Source organism: Chamaea fasciata, unplaced genomic scaffold (genome assembly GCF_029207755.1).
Source record: "Chamaea fasciata isolate MVZ Bird 193981 ecotype frontalis unplaced genomic scaffold, bChaFas1.0.hap1 SCAF_16, whole genome shotgun sequence".
In the NCBI taxonomy this organism is placed as follows: Eukaryota; Metazoa; Chordata; class Aves; order Passeriformes; family Sylviidae; genus Chamaea; species Chamaea fasciata.
Window position 1 is genome coordinate 14,281,180 of NW_027094101.1, and position 16,937 is coordinate 14,298,116.

The window sequence follows — 16,937 nt, forward strand, 5'->3', positions numbered from 1 at the left end:
GAGGAGGAGGAGGAGGAGGAAGCGCTGGCTCTGAGCCCACTGAGCGCTCTGGACCCGGCTGTGGCGTCACCCACGCCCGGTGGAGCGCGGCTGTCACCCACGCCGGTGAAGGCCAGGCCTCCTGCCCTGCGTTCGCCCGGGCTGTGACAGCGGCGTGTGCGCCGCAGGAGCCGGCACATCCCTGTCGCCGCTCAGCCCGGCGGAGCCGCCCCCGCGCCGCAGGCCCCAGCCTGTGCTGAGGAGCTCGGAGGCGCCAGCCCCGGTGATGAAGGCGGGAGAGAGACACGCTTGGCACGAATCCTCCTCCTCCTCTCCAGAGGAAAGCTGCTGCCTCGCCGTGGGTGCCGTGCCAGGCTGCTGTGCTGTGTGAGCGTGGGCGCTGTGTCACTGCACTCGCTGCGGTCTCAGAGCCTTTATCCCACTCCTGTGAGACACTTCACCTGCTAGGGGAGAAGAGCAGCCCCGGAAGGGCGCAGACGGCGAGGACAGAGCAGAGGGCAGGGTTCCCAGCCCCGCGGCACGGGAGCACCCCCGGGGGCAGGTCCCGGCCGTCCCCAGCCGTGTCCCCGCGCCTTCCCTGCCCGGAGCCCGCTCCATCCCCGCGCATGCGTAAACATCGCGCAGCCGCGGTCTCCCCGCCGTGCGCATGCGCGGCCCGGCCCACCTGCGGGGTGCGCAGGCGCAGCGCCGCGCGCGGGCCAAGATGGCGGCCGGGAGCGCGTCGCGCTGGGTCGGGGCGGCCGCGGGACGCGGGGCGGGGAACGCGCGGCCGCCGCTGCTGCTGCTGCTCCGCGGACTCCGCGTCCCGCCCGCCCGCGCCCCGCGCCGCCTCCTGCTGCTCCGTGCCGGGCTCTGCGCCGCGGGTGAGCGCGCCGGGGCCGAGCGGGTCGGGCCGGAGGGCCGCGGGTCTTTTCCGCCGGCCGTGTCCCTCCCTCCGCCCGGCCCGGCCCTCACGGCGGCCCCTCTCCCTCCTCTCCGCAGGGACGAAACGCGCTGCCGCCGCCGCCGCCGCCGCTTTCCACAGCAGCGCGGCACGCGCCAAGGAGGACTATTACCAGGTGCTGGGGGTGCCCCGCACGGCCACGCAGAAGGAGATCAAGAAGGCGTATTACCAGGTGCGCCGGGACCGGCCGGGCCCAGCGCCCCGTGGGCAGAGAGAGCAGCCGGGAACAAATCCATCCCCGTGTTTGGAGCCGCTGGGGACAAGGGGAGGAGGCAGTGGGAAAGCTCAGCACATGGCCTTGGGGATCGCTTCCAAAGCGTGGTCTGCCTGTGCTGTCATCGCTTGTCTCCTTCCAGAAGGATCGGGGATTGCCGAGAAGATCAGGAGCAGCTCTCTCAGTTCCTTGTTTTGGGTTGATAAAGGAAAACGAAGGGTTTTAGTTCCCGGGAATGCATCTAGTGGATGTCAGGCTCTGCCTGATGAGTTTTTCCTGGCATGTGAGATATGCTAAAGTAAATAACTCCTGCCTGTCCCTAATAGTTGGTTTTTGTTTTTTAGTTGGCAAAGAAATACCACCCTGACACAAACAAGGACGACCCTAAAGCAAAGGAGAAGTTCTCTCAGCTGGCAGAAGCCTATGAGGTAACAGCAGGATTTTATTGCGATGAGAAGGAGAAAAGATTAGAGCGTAGATGAGGGGAAACATTTCCATGGCTGGTTTTTGATGCACTTCAATCTGGAGCACCTCTGTCCCAAGAAATTACTTGGTCCAAGTATCTGATTTAGCTGCCTGGGGCTCTTTCAGTTTTTCTCTTCCTTAGCAATGATTGGCATGGATGTCACTTCCATGGAATTATTGTCAGCTTAAACAATCAAGTAAAAAACACCAAAGCAGGTGTTTGAGACAGAGGGACTTCCACTGTGCTCCCCCAGCCCTGCTTTTTGATTTTAGCACTGTTCAGCTGATATAATAATGATCAGCTGCTTAATAAAAGTTATTTCTGCTTTTTGTAAATTAGTAAGATCTTGACATTTTTCTGGTGATGAGCCAGGAGACACCAGGGACGAAGCAGCTTGTCCCTAACTCCCGTGGTGCTGAGAGCTGGGCGAGACCTTGATGGAAGGTCTGAGACCAGAGCCAGGGCTTCTCCTGGATCCTGCCGTGCCCTGATGTCCCCATTCCTTGTGCCCAGGTGCTGAGTGACGAGGTGAAGAGGAAGCAGTACGATGCCTACGGCACGGCCAGCTTCGAGGCCGGCGCGGCCGGGGCCGGGGCTGGGGCTGGTGCAGGGCGGCAGTACTGGAGCAGCGGCCCCTCCATCGACCCCGAGGAGCTCTTCAGGAAGATCTTTGGGGAGTTCTCAGGATCCCCTTTCGGCGATTTTCAGACTGTCTTTGACCAGCCACAGGAGGTAGGAGGTGCCTTTACTTAGAAGTGAAATGGGAAACTCAGAGCAGTGTCTCTCCCCAGCTTTTGTCACAGAGCGCTCTGGGAGCTTCAGCAAGGAGTTATTTCTGGGAATGTCAGTATGTGAGTGTCCCATGGCATGGGGAGAGTCTCATACTTGTGCTAAACTGTGCAGAAACACACCCCATACCTATACAGGATTTTCTTTCTGGGCTTGAGCTACTTCTCTGGTGTTAACTGACACCACCCAGTACTGCCGAGCAGTTCCATTGCTGGAGAGGCATTGTTTCTGCTGCAGGTTAATTTACATATGCCTGCTTTGATCTGTAGTGCTAAAACCCACAAAATACCTTGTAACTATAAACCAGGCCTTCCAGCGATATGTTTGGCTGCTTAATTGGCGTAATTTTGCAACTTAATTAGCTTCATGTTGCAGTGAGGCCCATAATAAAACAAAATTTGTCTTATTCTTCGGGCTGCAGCTAAATGCTCCTCTAAGCGTTGATGGTTCATGTGTTGTCTTCAGAAATGTTTGGTGTTTGGTACTTCTGGTTTTACTAAAAACGACTTTTTTCACATAAGGAGAATTTCCTCATTTGATCAGTCATCTTTACTGATATCTTCCATTTTAAGCGTTGTTTGGTATTTAGCCTGAATCTTCTCAGTTTCCTTAAGATCCTGTCACACCTCAGTCATGGATCTATCTCCATGTTTCCTGTGCAGTATATCATGGAACTGACATTCACCCAAGCTGCAAAAGGTGTTAACAAGGAGATTGTGGTGAACATCCAGGACTCCTGTGTGCGCTGCGATGGCAAAGGACACGAACCTGGCACCAAAGCTCAGCGCTGTCACTACTGCAACGGCACGGGCATGGTGAGTGCTGAGCAGGACACCAGTTCTGCTCTGCTTTCCCTTCTGGGCAGAGTCACTTCATTCCATGGTGAAAAATTCTCACCACTCATCAGCTTATCTCGGGTAAAGCTGGGTTAATGTCAGCTTGATGTTAATAGGCACTAGGAAGATTTTCTCTGCGTTAAAGTGCTGTGCCCAGCTGAAAGCATGACCCTTCAGGCTGGATCCCACAAACCATATGAATATAATGTAACACCTCTGGAATTCCTCGGGCAATGAATGGATGTCTTTTGACTTGATGGGTGGAGGAAGGTGGTGAAAACCCAAGGGTAATAATAAAATAAGAAGATGTAGGTAATGATGGAGCTGCAGGCTTTGGGTTTCCATGCATCTGATTCCTTGTGTGCTTCAGTCGGGTGGGTGGCTCTCACTCTTCAGTCCAGAGCTTAGTCACCATGAGGTTTCTTGGACCCTGGCAGTAATTCATGTAAGTGGATTGTCCTTGGAGTCATCAGAACACAGACACTTGTAGCACTGTAAGGAGCTTTGTTCCGTCTTGTACATTAAAGCCTAGGCATTGAGGGTGGTGTGTTTCCTTTGCCTTCACCACGTGACGCTTGCCCATAGTAGTGGTGGTGTTCAGTGGAAATCAGAATGCGATGGTGAGTGAATGTCAGAGCCAGCTTTCTGCTCCAGCCTGTGCTGAGGGATATCCCTGTCCTTACAGGGAGTGTGTGTGATCAGAGCTCAAACACACTGTGTGAAAAGTCCCCTCTCAGTTCTCCTTCTTTGCCCAATGTGTGTTTGTTCCTCCCCAGGAGACCATCAACACGGGCCCGTTTGTGATGCGCTCCACGTGCCGGCGCTGCGGCGGCCGCGGCTCCATCATCACCACGCCCTGCGTCGTGTGCCGGGGCACGGGGCAGACCAAGCAGAAGAAGACAGTCATGGTTCCTGTGCCAGCTGGTCAGTGTTCTACCTGCCTGCTGCTCTCTCTTAACTGTAGTTATTTACTGCCAGTGGCAGCTGCAAATGGGGGGGGCAGCCTAAGACCTTTTGCTGCAGAGAAATGGTCTTAAAGCAGGTTGAGAGCTTGGCAATGGAACAGGCCAGTGATGAGATGGACCTTCTGGCCATGGGTATAAATGTTTGCTTTGCCCTTCCTGAGCTTTGGTTCTTGCCGGGGTCCTCCTAGGCAGATTTAAAGAGTGACTCTCCAGAGGTTTTGTTGCCTTGGGTCTTTCATTTGTCCTTGATGAAGCCTGGAGAGAGGATGGGAGTCCTGAAAGCCTTGGCTAAGCTCAGAGGGGTGTGCTGATAGCCTTCCTCAGCAGAGGGGAGAATTGAGTGGTAGGACTAAAACTTGCTTCTTTGAGACCACCCTGGGTGAGCAGCCTGTAATTTTCCTGCAGCTTGTGGAGGCTGCTGTGTTCCTTAATCCAATGCATTTCTGTAAAGAATTCTGTAGATCCTGAAGTAATAAGCATGTTGGGGCATAGGGATCACCTCAGAGGTATAAACATGTGCTGACCCCTCCTTTTTTGGGCTGTGTCGGCCAGCTCTTGGGATTGGCAAGAGTTGTAGGTATCCATGGCACACGTGGGTTATAGCCCAAGGTCACGTTCTCTCCTGTTCTGATTGCAGGTGTTGAGGACGGGCAGACAGTTCGGATGCCTGTGGGGAAGAAAGAAATTTTCATTACATTCAGGGTATGTATCCCAAGCTGGTTTATTATTTAAGTTGGTTTTTCCCTTCTCAAATGCCTGGGAAAGGACTACAGAATGGGCAGAGGAGGAAGAGCCAGTGATCCTTTGGAACAGCTGAGGTAACATGATCCCTGTGAACTTTCAGAGACAGCAGGAGATCTGCATTGTAGCAAGGGGGGTAACTTTGAATCTGTTACTGAAGAATCGCTGCTTGTTCCAGGACCAGGCCCCTCAGGGTAGTGTGAATGAAAACGCAGAGTAGGTTCTTCATGCCTCGAGTTTTTGACTTGGAAATGCGAGGGAGCTGCCCGCTGGCAGGGGTGGCAGAGCTGTGGGAGGTGCTGCAGGAGCTGCCTGGTGAAGTGTCCTGCAGATCCACCTCCAGGGCCGCTTTGCACCTCTGCTGTAGCTGGGCCTCCTCTGTCAGAATCCTGCCACACACATCCGTGTTGAGGAGAAAATTTTTTTCAGCACCTGTTCCATGGTGCCGGAGGGTTGAATTCTCTTGCAGCTTGTGAGGCCAGTGCAAAGGTGCTTCATTTCCTTCTTACTTTCGGCTTTCCCCTGTTCAGGGTGCTGGACAAGGCAGGGTCTGTCTCTGCAGAACCATAGTGACATGGATGAACTAACAGCAGGATTAGGGGAGGGAGTTCCTGAGGCAGGAAGGAAGGAAGGGCCTTCCAGTCCTTTGGCTAATGCAGTTATGTCAAGATCTGTGTTTTACTAGACCAAATCTTAACTCACAGTTCTTAGCCATGCAGTTTGAGGATGGTGTATTTTTTTCCTGAGACCCTTGGGAGCAGTTTACCAGGAGAACACGGTGTGCTCACTGCTCTCTGGAACTTTGCTGCCCGCCAGGTTCAGAAGAGCTCTGTGTTCCGACGGAACGGAGCCGACATCCACTCGGATCTCCTGATCTCAGTAGCTCAGGCCGTGCTGGGAGGCACAGCCCGGTGTCAAGGCTTGTATGAGACAATCAACATCACAGTGAGTACCAGTATACTGAGCATGAATCCGTGGGGCACAGCAAAGGCTTCTCCTTTGCTACAAAAAGGGGGAAAATCTCCTAAATCTGCCAGTATCGGATTTCAGACTCCTTCAGGATTGAGCCTTGGGTTGTTTGTGAGCTGCCTGGTCACAGCTTCTTTCCTGTTGCTGTGTAGGGACAGGGAAAGAAAGGGATTGCTGGACAAAACTGTAGCCCCCATCTGAGGGCTACAGGCTGTGTCACGTTCTTTACTTATTCCCTCAAAAGCTTTTCCATCATTACTGGCTTAACTCTGGGATGTGTCCCAGTGCATGAGCATACCAGAACTCTCCCATCCTACTTTACAGCTTGTTGGAGAAGCAGATAATTTTAATAGATGTGTAATTGTTATATAAATGTTTAATTAGAGTAATAAATGTGACACTTGTGTATTTATAGATACCCCCTGGTATTCAGCCAGACCAGAGGATTCGAATGAGTGGGAAAGGCATTCCCAAGGTCAACAGCTATGGCTACGGAGACCACTACATCCACATAAAGATAAAAGTTCCTCAGTAAGTAGAGCTAAAACAAGTTCCTGCGAAATCTTAAAAACTTTTTGCAAAAATTGTTGTTTAGAAGTTGTGAAAATTCTATGAGGTGAAGTGCAGTGGGTCCTAGCTCTCCTCTCCCACTGAGAATTCTTTATAGATCGTTCCTTATAGACGGCTCATTTAAAGAGTACTGGTGTATTCCTACACAACGTACTCCAGTCCCTGCCTTCATGGGAGCTGCTGGGGGGGGTGTGGGGGCTGTGGGGCCTGTCCCCAGGCCACCCCTGAGCCCTGTCCCGGTGCCGCAGGAGGCTGACGGATCGCCAGCGAGCCTTGATGATGAGCTACGCCGAGGACGAGGCCGACGTGGACGGCACCGTGAACGGGGTCACCAACACAGCGTCAGGTGAGAGGAGGGAACTCCTGCCCCTGCCCTGGGAGCTGTTCTGGCACTGCAGAGTGCTCCCTGAGCGTTCCTGGGGAGCAGGGTGAGCCAGGATCACCATGAGGCCTGTGGCAGCACGGCCTGCTGTAACAGAAATAGTTCTAGTGTGTTGTTAACAGGCTGAAGCACACAGCAGGGAGGCAGCTCTTCCCAGGAAGCTCTGTTCCAGTACTTACTGGGCAAATCCATGTGTGAACAGAGAGCAGGCACTGAGTACTCCAGGGTCCAGACAAGCTGTGCTGACGAATGTCTCCCTGCTTCCCCTGTGCCTGGACTTGCCTTGAGGCAGGAAAGCAAATGTGCTTCAGGCCGATTTCCTGTGTGATCCCAATGCAGTGTGCTTCTGAGCACAGCAGGGCTGTTTCTCCTGGGATGCTGATGGGGGTTTCTGTTGGGGCTGAGCTCTGTGTGTGTGGGGAAACCTGGGCTAGGAGTGTCCCTTGGTCCAGCGTCCAGCACGATGGAGGAGTGAAGGCAGCTGGGAGCTTTGTGAAGCTGCTGTCCAGCTCCAGATGGAAAACTCAGATTCAGCAATTGTGTTTTAAGTTTCTGGGATGAGGTACTTGGAAGAGGCAGCAGCTAAAGGCACAACACATGGTAAAATAGTAAGGAACGAGCTTTGTTTCCTGCTACTGAAAAGCAGATTATCTTTGCTTAGAGAATTGGAAAAATGAACTTCTTAAAGCCCATTGGAATTTGGTTTTGGTTTGAAACCCAACAGGGCATTTATGACTAGGCAAAGGCGAGAGCCTTATGGAGCTGCTGAATGATCCCAGAATCTGCTCTGCTACATGCCAAAGTGTGAGGAATATAGGCTTAAGTGCAGGATATTAGAAGGCAGCATCTGCCAAATCCGTCCCAGTGTTGTGTTTTATAGTGCTTTCCTAACACAGAAATGATGTCTTTCCCATATTACAGTCAGCCTTGGGGAAGCTGCAGAGAGCTCTGATCACTGAATTTCCATTCCAGCTTTTTAAAGGCATTTATGTGCCAAAGAGGAAAAAACCGCTCTTCAAATTAATTTTTTAAAAAGCAAACGTGCCAGTTCTTACCATGATGAAGCAGCAAGGTGGGTTAAAACAACGCCAGTAGGTTGCAGTATAGAGACAGGCTGTGCTGAGGGAGGCGTGTCCTGCCTCGGGATTTCAATCCATTGCATCAGTCTGAGCCCAGCACTCAGCCCTGGGAGGCTGAGGAGCACCAGACTCTGCTCTGTGCACAAAGAAAGCTTGAGGGGGCGTTTAGGATCTTGTTATTGGTGGTTTTACTGTAGAAAAAAGCAGATTAGCAAAGAAGTCTCCTTTGTTCTCATTTAGCCACTTCTGAGGGACAAACAAGTTCTCAGGACCTGTTCATACAGGACAGTTTTAACATTCCTTATCTGAAATACTTGTAGACTTTCTCGTTCTACACGAGTTAATTTTCTGCTTGATACTGTCTGAGCATTGCTTGCAATGACACAAATCAGGCTCCTGATTTGTGGTGGTTTTGCACTGCTTTGCAAGGACACAACCTTGAAACAGGAAGAACTTGTTTCAGGGACCACCAGTATAGATTTTTTAACCCTGTAAAGTCCTGGCCGGCTGTAATCGAGTTCATCACTTGTTTTTAGTGGCAGACTCTCAGTTCCAAGTACTTGTTTCCAAGGTCTGTGCAGTCCCTGACTCAATTGTGCAGCACAAGAATTCCCTTGCTAGTTGGAGGGCTGGGGAGAGGGGAAGGGAACAGCTCAGCACCTGAGCTCGTGGTTGGTTTTTCCACTTCTGAGATCCAGGCTCTCGAGTGCTTCCACTGCAAGGGGTCTAGTCCTGTGACTGGCTGCCAGGTGCAGCCCTGGATGTGAGGGAGCAGCACAACCAGCTGCTTTCTCCTGGCCATTCCTTGTCTAAAAGACCCCTCTGATCCTGGTGGGAGATGTCTCTGACTGCAGCCCTTTGCTGTTTGTGTCCAGGTGGCAGGGCCACGGCTAGCGCTGACGCAGGCGGGGATAGGCCTGAGGCTCAGGAGAACAAGGAGGGATTCCTTTCCAAACTTAAGAAAATGTTTACCTCCTGACACCCCATCCGAGGTAGGAGGCCTCTTGTGTTTCACTGTTGTCTTGTTTCACTTCTTGGGAGGTGGAAGCACAATAGCACAGCGTTGCTTCTCACTTAGCCTCAGGCCTTCCAGCCTCAGGTGTGCACAAGCCCTAGTTGTCCCCTGGGACCTGGAGCAACAAGCCAGGGATGAAAGTGCCTTGTTGCTGCAGCAAAGAGCAGCACAGATGCTGGGTGCACCCTCGGGGAGGTGGCTGGCCTCCCCTGCAGCTCTGCTGCTGGAGCTGTGCCCAGTTCCAAGCACTGAGTGTGTTCCCGTGAGCTGGTCCCACTGGGACCGGGTTCTGCCACACAAATCCTGGGCTGCAGAGCCACTGGTGCTGGCACACTCAGGCTGGATTAACCCCTGCCACGGGCTTACAGCGCCAGGGAGGAGCCAGCCTTTATCACAGAGCACAGCAAACCCCACCGTGCATCACTGCAGTGTAACTCAGGTGCTTCAGCTGGTGCTGACCTGTTACGAGGCAGCACCGAGACTTGGAATCCTCTGCAGCAGACAGAGAGCCTTGGATTCCAGGGGCTCAGCTTTGCAGCTTTGTAGGCTTCAAAGCTGGCTGTGCTGTAGGGCTGACAGTGTGACAGGAGGGCAGGTGCTCCCAGAGTGGGCTGTCTGCTGATACAGCCAGGAAATCGTAACCTTCCTCTCATTTGAACTGCAGGAAAGCGTTCTACTGGGAACTAGGAGCCAGCAGCAGCAGGTCATCCGTGCAGTTGGGGGTGAACCTTTCTGGCAGCCAGGCTCTGGAGAACACAGGATGTCAGTCAGCAGCACAGCAAGAATCCCAGCTGGAGAGGCCATGGACCACCGAGGCACCAACAGAAACCCCACCCGCTGTCCTAGGAACTGGCAGTGAAGGAAAACACCAGCTTTGCAGAAGTGTGGCTCTCCGGAGGCTGCTCCACAACCCTGCTGCTGCTGGATGCTTATTTGGTAAAAATTAAAGTTGAAATATTATTTAGAATCCAAACCAGAGGAAATGTGAAATAAATATTCCAGCACAGAGCAGCAGTTTGCTGTATGGAGGCCAAGCTGCTCACTCAGGTGCCCTTTGGAATTCCAGGTGTGCTTGGGGAACTCTCCAGGAGACTTGGTAGGTCAGGGAGGTCTAACCTTGTCTTCACGACAGCCCTGCTGCCCTGCACAGCTCTAGGTGGAATGTCCCTGTGGCTGGGCATTGTCTGAGCCCAGCTGGCCTGGCTCCCTCGCAGCCCTGGGCTTTCTCTATCCTGCTGATTGCCTGCACAGAGCAGTGATGGAATCTGCACTTTGCCTCAAGTTTATCCCCCAAGTAACTCAAGTTACCACACAACTGCTGTCGCTTCTGGACTGGTACAAGTCGATCACTGAGTCCTTTGCCAGCTGGGGACAAAAATATTTTATTACCCTAGTGCAACACCCGTAGCATAAAAGATTGGTCAAAGCATCGTTGTTTTACTTGTGTGAGAGTGCAAGTGAGGTGGATCACTCCTTCCAGATGCAGCTGAGCTCTTGCAGTGAGTATTCCATGGTTACTGTAGCCTGCTGTGTTTGTGATACCGTGCAGGTACCATCAGCCCACCTACTAATCAGTTGAACACCAGTTAAACAGGGACATGCTGTAGTCCTGCCCTTCTTAATTTGCTGAAATAAAGCACGCGTTGCCTCCTGATTAAACTTCTGTAAAGTGATTCTGTACCCATGTAAATAAGATGGACTTCATAAAAGATATTTAACACGTACTGTGCCTTGCTGCCTTGTCTACTCTTCCACCTGGTCTGTCACCCCCTTCCCCTCCCCTGGTAACAGGGATGAAGGTCTCTGGGACAAGGAGGGGACAGGGTTGAATGACTCGAGCATTGCTAGGGGCTGGGATTGACTTTAAACACAAAGCTGTCCTGTCTGAGCAGCACTTGAGGCACGTGAGGGGGAAGGGGCTTTTCCACTGAACCTTGAAGAGTCTAGAAAAAGTCGAGTTTTATCTCAGCTCATTGGGACAGTGACTGAAATTAGCTCCAGCAGCCCAAGGACCAGGGCCAGAGCTGTATGATGAGGAATCAGGCTCAGCTTTTGTGTTCCATTCACAAGAAGTCACCGCAGTCCCTGCTGGCTGAGGTGACACTAAGCCTCTATCTCTCCAGTGCCCAAACCAGATCCATGGAGAAATCCCTGTCTTCTGTTTGCTTAGGAGCCTGCAGCAGCCCTGGCCAAGGATACCTGCCATGAAGGCACTGCCTTTGGGGCCCTGGGGTACACACCTGCAGCCTACCACGTGGTGCCATATGCTCAGAGCTGCCTGGGAAAGGAGGTGATCCCGAGAAAACAAGCCCCCACCACCCTAAAACACCCACAATGACTAAAGCAACACCTCCCTGAGGACAGGGTGCAAAGGCAGCGCCTCTGCCACCCCTCTGCCTGTGCTGTCCAGCCCTTCCTCTTGTTCTAACTGCCTAAAGAGTCCCAAGCACGCTGCAGGAGCACACACATGGACCAGCACGTGGGCCAAGCTCTCCGCAGCCAGGGTAGGATCAGCCTCTCCCTGTTTGCACTACTGGAAGGCAGCATGGCTCAGGGCACCTCACCTCCTCAGCCAGGTCCCCTACCTGCTGCAGAAACCAGGGAGGGAGAGGAGGGGGGGGAGGCTCAGAAGGCACCCTTGTTGTCCCCCACCCACTGCTGGAAGGTGCGGGCCCTGGGGTTGAGCTTCATGGTCAGGGCCACATTGCGGTCTGGCTTCAGGGCGTAGAAACGGAACATGGCAGCCAACTCCTTGGCCCCAGGGAAGTCCTTCTTCTCGTACTCCTCAGGGGACATCTGCCAACAGAATCGGGGAAAAAACTTTTGAGACGCTGCTGTGATGGGGGACGTGATGAGGGCTTTGTTAGAGCAGCTTGCCACTGGTGCAGAGGGCTCTCGAGGGCACTTCTGCTAGGGCTGGGCAAAGGATGCAGCCCTGCCCGGCAGGAACAGCCCAGCCAGGCTAGGGCCAGCACCCAGGTCTGGCACACAGCTGGCCAGGGTCTGGAGCAGTTATGAGGGAGCCCTTTCTCACACCAGAGCTATGGCTGAGGGGTTCTAGAAACTGCGTGGTCAAGGTGGCAATTCTAGAAACTGCGTGGTCAAGGTGGCAATTCAGGTTGCCACCTAGCACCCCAAAGCATCCTTCCCCGCCTGAATCAAAGGGTTTGGTGGTCACTTCTGGGAGAGCAGAACCTGCAGAGAGCACCAGAGGGGCTTTGTTTCTAATGAAATGCACTTTGTTCTCAAAGCAGGGAACCACCCTACCCTTCATCCACTGTATTGGTTGCCTGAGGCACAACTGAAAAGCAAAGAAAGATTAAAACTAAGTCACAAGGAGCAGGGAGTGGTCAGGGGTGTTGTTAACTGTGACACAGCACAGAGGCCAGGTCTGTTGTAATGGTGACACAGCAAAGCCCTGGGGGAAGCCCTGTTGGAAGGGAAGGGCACCCAGCAGAAACCTTTTGTGTAGGTGCCCATCCCTGGCTCTGCTGGAGACCTCCCAGCTCAGTTATCCCTCAGAGCCAGGCACAGACCTGCCTGGGCACATCTGTGTGCTCCAAGAGCATGAGCTGACAATACCAACAGGGCAATCAATGTTGGTGCCAGGCTGTGCTCCAGCCACACCCAGGGGCAGCAGGACTAACCCTGGATACCAGTGCTGGGCTGTACCAAAAGGAGCTATGAGTTCCTCAGGACCATCACCTACAGCAAGGGACACTTCCTACCTTGCTGGCTGTCACAGTCTTGCCCATCTGCTGGGAGAGTATGGCAGCATACTCTGCCTCGGTGAGCTTGCCCGTGCTGAGTCCCATCACTTGGCCGATGTACTCCCCTGGGGACTTCAGCAGGCAAAGTACAACGGGCCCAAGGTCCTCCACAGCCATCCCATCCATTGGGGTGTCCCCCATGGGCAGCTCTGTATGGAGAGATTGATCCCAGCTGCAGTGCAGCCCAGCTCTGAGGAGGTACAGCGGAGTTTTCAGCTCCCGGTCTCTGGGCATGAGGTGAGGGGGGGATGAGAGCACCCATCAGCATGGCACGGCAGGACAGCAGGGCTGGGCTCAGCTACGAGACCTTGACACCAGAGCAGCACCCTGCGTCTCCTGAAGCCCCACCTCCCCCATCCCGAATGCAGGCACTTGGGGTATCCAGAGCTGCTCCGGGACCTGCAGAACAGCCCTCAGCACAAACAGGCCCAGGACACTGGTGACTTCCCGCAGGCCACCAACCGGGTCTAAAGATCGTAATGCAGCTTGCTGTGGCCAAGCTGGTAGAGGCCTCTTCACCCTACTCAGCCCACAGCCCTGGCAGTCTCCCCACCCCTCGGCCCTGCACAGTGGGAGCAGATGAGGAAAGTCACAGGACAGTGCCCCACAGAGCAAGAGCTCCTGCTTACCCAGGACAAAGGAGTCTCCCTGCGGGGCCTTCTGCGGCTTGAAGATGGAGAGGAAGTTCTCAAAGTAGAATGGCAGCCGGATGATGGTGGTGGGAACCCCAATTTTCTGGAAGTACTCCTCCACCACGCCTTTGCCATCAAAGTGCAGCACCTCCAGGCGGCCCCCTGTCAGCTGGTGCACGTTCTCCAGGCCGCTGAACACGACGTGGCGCAGGCCCTGGCGCTTGGACAGGTCAGCGAGGCACTGTCCCTGGGCGAAGGGAGAAACCAGCCATGAAGAGGGGAACGGGACATCCCCACACGCCCCTTCCCTCTGGGGAGGATCCAACTGCCACCAGCCCTCAGCTGGGACCAGGGCTGAGCTGAGCTGCCCAGGTGGAGCTAAAATCCTTTCCTTACCCCGTCCTACTTCAGAAAGACCACACACCCTCCAGCTCTGGAGCTCACTGCTCCACCAAACACGCACCAGCATAAAGAATCTGCCTGGACAACATACCTGCCCTAAACTATCTAATCTTTTGTCTGTTGCTATAGAGGTGTGGCAATTTTGCCACCTAGCAATATCTGTTGTGGGGTGAGCACCACCCCTGGGATTTCTGATACTGCAGGATTTTGGCCCCAAAGCTGCAAGCACAGAGAGCTAAAGGTCTGCAGGCAGCGACAGTCCCAGCTCTGCCCCAGAAGGTTCTGAGGAGCCCAGTGCTCTCCTGCTACTCCAGCTCCTGGGAATAGCTCTCTGTAACAAATTTATCAACTCCCTGAAGGCACCAGAGCCTGGAGCCATGCAGCTGTGAGGGAACAGAGAGCAAGTCCTGACTTTGCAAGGACTGGGACCTGGTGTTTGTGAGACCTTGGGGTCTTCTGGACTGGCTACTCAAATCATCAGGGCTGCCACTGCTGCTCCAAAAGCTGTCCCCACTTTGATGCTACTCATGATCCACCTTGCCAGATCATTCTGCACGTGGTCCCAGTTAACGTCTGGCCAGGTACCTGCTCGATTTCCTTCTCTTTGCTGCAGTGTTCCCAGAAGTTGGTGACAATAAAGGCTCCGTAGGCACCCGCCAAGGCCCGCTCCAGCGATGCTTCATCGTCCTGATCTGCCTTCACCACCTCGGCTCCCCTCCGCCTCAGCTCCTCCGCCTCCTTCTTCCTGGGGCTCCGCGTCACGGCGCGCACCTTGAAGGTCCCATCGTCCAGCAGCGCCCGGGCCACGCTGCCGCCCTGGGCCCCTGCAGGAGCAGCCGGTCAGGGCCCCGGGACACCGGGACGCGCCGGGGCCGCGGGACGGAGCGTCCCGACCGCCACACGGACCGAGCCCCCGCTGCTCGCCCGGGCATCACCGACACCTCCGCCCCTCGCCCTCCCGCCGGCCCCCGGGCACGGCCCGGGCCTCTCCCCGAGCACTCACCGGTGGCTCCGAACACCACGATCAGCCTCGTCCCGGCCATGCAGCAGCGCGGGCGGTCCCGGCGCTCTGACGGGGCGAGAAGCAGCGAGGTCGCACGGCCGTGGCTCAGCCCCCGGGCCGGTGCCGAGGGACAGGGGGCGAGGAAGGGAGGGAGAGGGGCGGCTGCGGGGCCATCGCCAGTCCCGGGGCACCGGCCGCGTCTCCCCTCACACGGCTCCTCACCTCGGCTCTGCTCGGGTGCAATCGGCTATGCCCGGCTCGGTTCGGGTCCAACCGGCTCCGCCCGACGGCCTTCGATTCGGTTCGGATCTAGTCGGCCGGACGGCAGCTGCGCGCCTTCGTCTGTTCGGCGTGACCCGATTGTGTTCGGCTCCACCCGACTGCGCTCGGCCACGCCCGTCCGGGCGGGGCTCAATGCCCATCACCGCCAGGCCCCGCCCACCGGTGCCGGCCCCGCCCACCGCCCGCGTTGCGCTCCGCTCCGCTCCGCTCCGCTCCCATCCCATCCCATCCCATCCCATCCCATCCCATCCCATCCCATCCCATCCCATCCCATCCCATCCCGTCCCGTCCCGTCCCGTCCCGTCCCGTCCCGTCCCGTCCCGTCCCGTCCCACCCCGTCCCGTCCCGTCCCGTCCCGTCCCATCCCATCCCACCCCGTCCCGTCCCATCCCATGCCTTGGCCCTGCCTGCTCCTTGCTCAGGAAACCCGTTTAAAACCCGAGAGCCAGCGCGTCACCCCCTGGGAGGCGGCTGGGGGTTGTGTCCCTTCCTCCCCCGGGACCCCCCGATCCTCCCAGACTAGTAAGGTCTTTCCACGTTTCCTTGGTGCGGAAACCTGGGCTGTTCCCCAGGCTCGTCCTGCGGGTCCCTCTGGAGCTGGGACTGTTCGTTATCTCCACGTTCGTTGTCCCCACGCAAGTGACTCTGCAGGTCTGAGCTGAGGATCCGACCCCGAACACCCTCTTACCAGGCAATCAACAAACAGAGTCACCCCCGCACCTTTTCTCACCTCCCCTGCCAGCTCCAGAGGGGCTGCGGTAAAACCCACCCTGCCGGGAACTCCATAGGTTGAGATTAGTAAATAAATACATTGAGAAATTCGGGGTTGAATCCCGTAAAGAGCCCAGAAAATGCGTGAGGGATGTGTAATACACAGTGGCAAAGAAACGTTTCAGATGTGTTAATTCAGATAAATTATTAATTGTGAAAGCAGAAGGTACAGCCCTGACGGGGGTTTCTGCACAGTCATTTTGGATGCGAGGGATTTTAGTTACCGACTGGCTGCTGGGACTTACCAGGTTCCTACTGCTCCTGAAACCACCCACCAGACGGGGAAACTACCAACAGACCCAAAACTCGCCAGAGGAAAGCTTTTGATTCCTTACTGGGCATGGCCTGGGGCGAGCAGAGGGCGAGGCTGGGGGAGACACAGCCCAAAGTGGTGGCTGGAGGTCCGAATTCCTGCTTGCCCCCACCTCTCCTTCCCAAACACAGTTCAGTGGCCGCAAGCCCACCCTGATCCCCGCCAGCTCGCCACCACCGGAGCTCCATTAGCCGCCGTTTGCCCGAATGGCAGCGAAAGGTTTATAGGATTTACAAGTCGAGGGTTTTGTCGAATAAAAATGGAAAATAATGACCGACCCCACCTGCCTGTGTGGAGCTGGGGAGGGGAGGTCCCGCTGGTCCTGTTGCTCTGGTAGCTCTGGCTCCTTGGTGGGATGGGATCCAGCTCTTTGGAGACAAATCCTAATTCCAGGAAGCATTTAGCAAGGGCAGGAGAGTGGCTTTGGAGGAAAGGGAGGCTATTCCTACCCTTTTATTCCACTCTTTCAAGACACAGCTTGAATTTACTCATGGAATTATCTCTTTGCACAATGAAGGGCAGAACTGCTGCAAGTCCAGCCTCTTCCATGGGATACTCCCAGCGCTCCTGGCCAGCAAGGGGGTTGTGTAGCAAAACCCCTCGGCTCTCCCAGGCCGGGCTGAGCTCATGGTTTTGCTTTAAGGGAAACCGCCGTAGTCTGGACGTGGTTGGGGGCGATTTTGCGGCTTTTGGGAGAAAGCATCCCACCGGGAGAGCCGCGGCTGCCGCTGCCGGGGTTCAGACCCTGCTGGATTTTGACGGATCCCTCACCCCCATTTACGTAGACACCGTAGT

The 16,937-nt window shown here is 55.2% G+C and overlaps 2 protein-coding genes across 3 annotated transcripts; one reads left to right on the top strand and one right to left on the bottom strand.

Moving 5' to 3' along the window:
• Nucleotides 1-646: 646 nt before the first annotated feature.
• DNAJA3 (DnaJ heat shock protein family (Hsp40) member A3) lies at nt 647-10,720 on the top strand. Of its 2 annotated transcripts, XM_066197966.1 has the most exons (12): nt 647-863; nt 982-1,115; nt 1,502-1,585; nt 2,137-2,355; nt 3,075-3,227; nt 4,025-4,172; nt 4,851-4,915; nt 5,771-5,899; nt 6,339-6,454; nt 6,742-6,839; nt 8,830-8,946; nt 9,634-10,063. In XM_066197966.1, exons 1-11 carry the CDS (start codon nt 647-649, stop codon nt 8,931-8,933), a joined length of 1,467 nt encoding a protein of 488 aa, XP_066054063.1. In that variant the 3' UTR covers nt 8,934-8,946; nt 9,634-10,063. The 2 variants fall into 2 exon arrangements, with proteins under 2 accessions (XP_066054063.1, XP_066054064.1); XM_066197967.1 differs by lacking the exon at nt 8,830-8,946 and having other exon boundaries at nt 703-863; nt 9,634-10,720.
• Nucleotides 10,721-10,748: 28 nt separating this feature from the next.
• On the bottom strand, nt 10,749-15,217 carry NMRAL1 (NmrA like redox sensor 1). Its single transcript, XM_066197968.1, has 6 exons — nt 14,999-15,217; nt 14,777-14,842; nt 14,359-14,597; nt 13,369-13,618; nt 12,698-12,888; nt 10,749-11,765 (listed from the first exon to the last, which is right to left on the bottom strand). The coding sequence occupies exons 2-6, from the start codon at nt 14,814-14,816 to the stop codon at nt 11,595-11,597; spliced, it is 891 nt and encodes a 296-aa protein (XP_066054065.1). The 5' UTR covers nt 14,817-14,842; nt 14,999-15,217; the 3' UTR covers nt 10,749-11,594.
• Between the last annotated feature and the right edge of the window lie 1,720 nt (nt 15,218-16,937).

Bases quoted from the DNA above. Each gene is read 5' to 3' on its own strand.
- DNAJA3 (XM_066197966.1), top strand. From the start codon at position 647: ATGCGCGGCCCGGCCCACCTGCGGGGTGCGCAGGCGCAGCGCCGCGCG. The intron at 4,916-5,770 runs GTATGTATCCCA...GCTGCCCGCCAG, and splicing joins AAATTTTCATTACATTCAGG to GTTCAGAAGAGCTCTGTGTT. The intron at 5,900-6,338 runs GTGAGTACCAGT...GTGTATTTATAG, and splicing joins ATGAGACAATCAACATCACA to ATACCCCCTGGTATTCAGCC.
- NMRAL1 (XM_066197968.1), bottom strand. From the start codon at position 14,816: ATGGCCGGGACGAGGCTGATCGTGGTGTTCGGAGCCACCG. The intron at 12,889-13,368 runs GTAAGCAGGAGC...CTCTCCATACAG, and splicing joins GGGAGACTCCTTTGTCCTGG to AGCTGCCCATGGGGGACACC. The intron at 11,766-12,697 runs GTAGGAAGTGTC...TTCTGTTGGCAG, and splicing joins AGACTGTGACAGCCAGCAAG to ATGTCCCCTGAGGAGTACGA.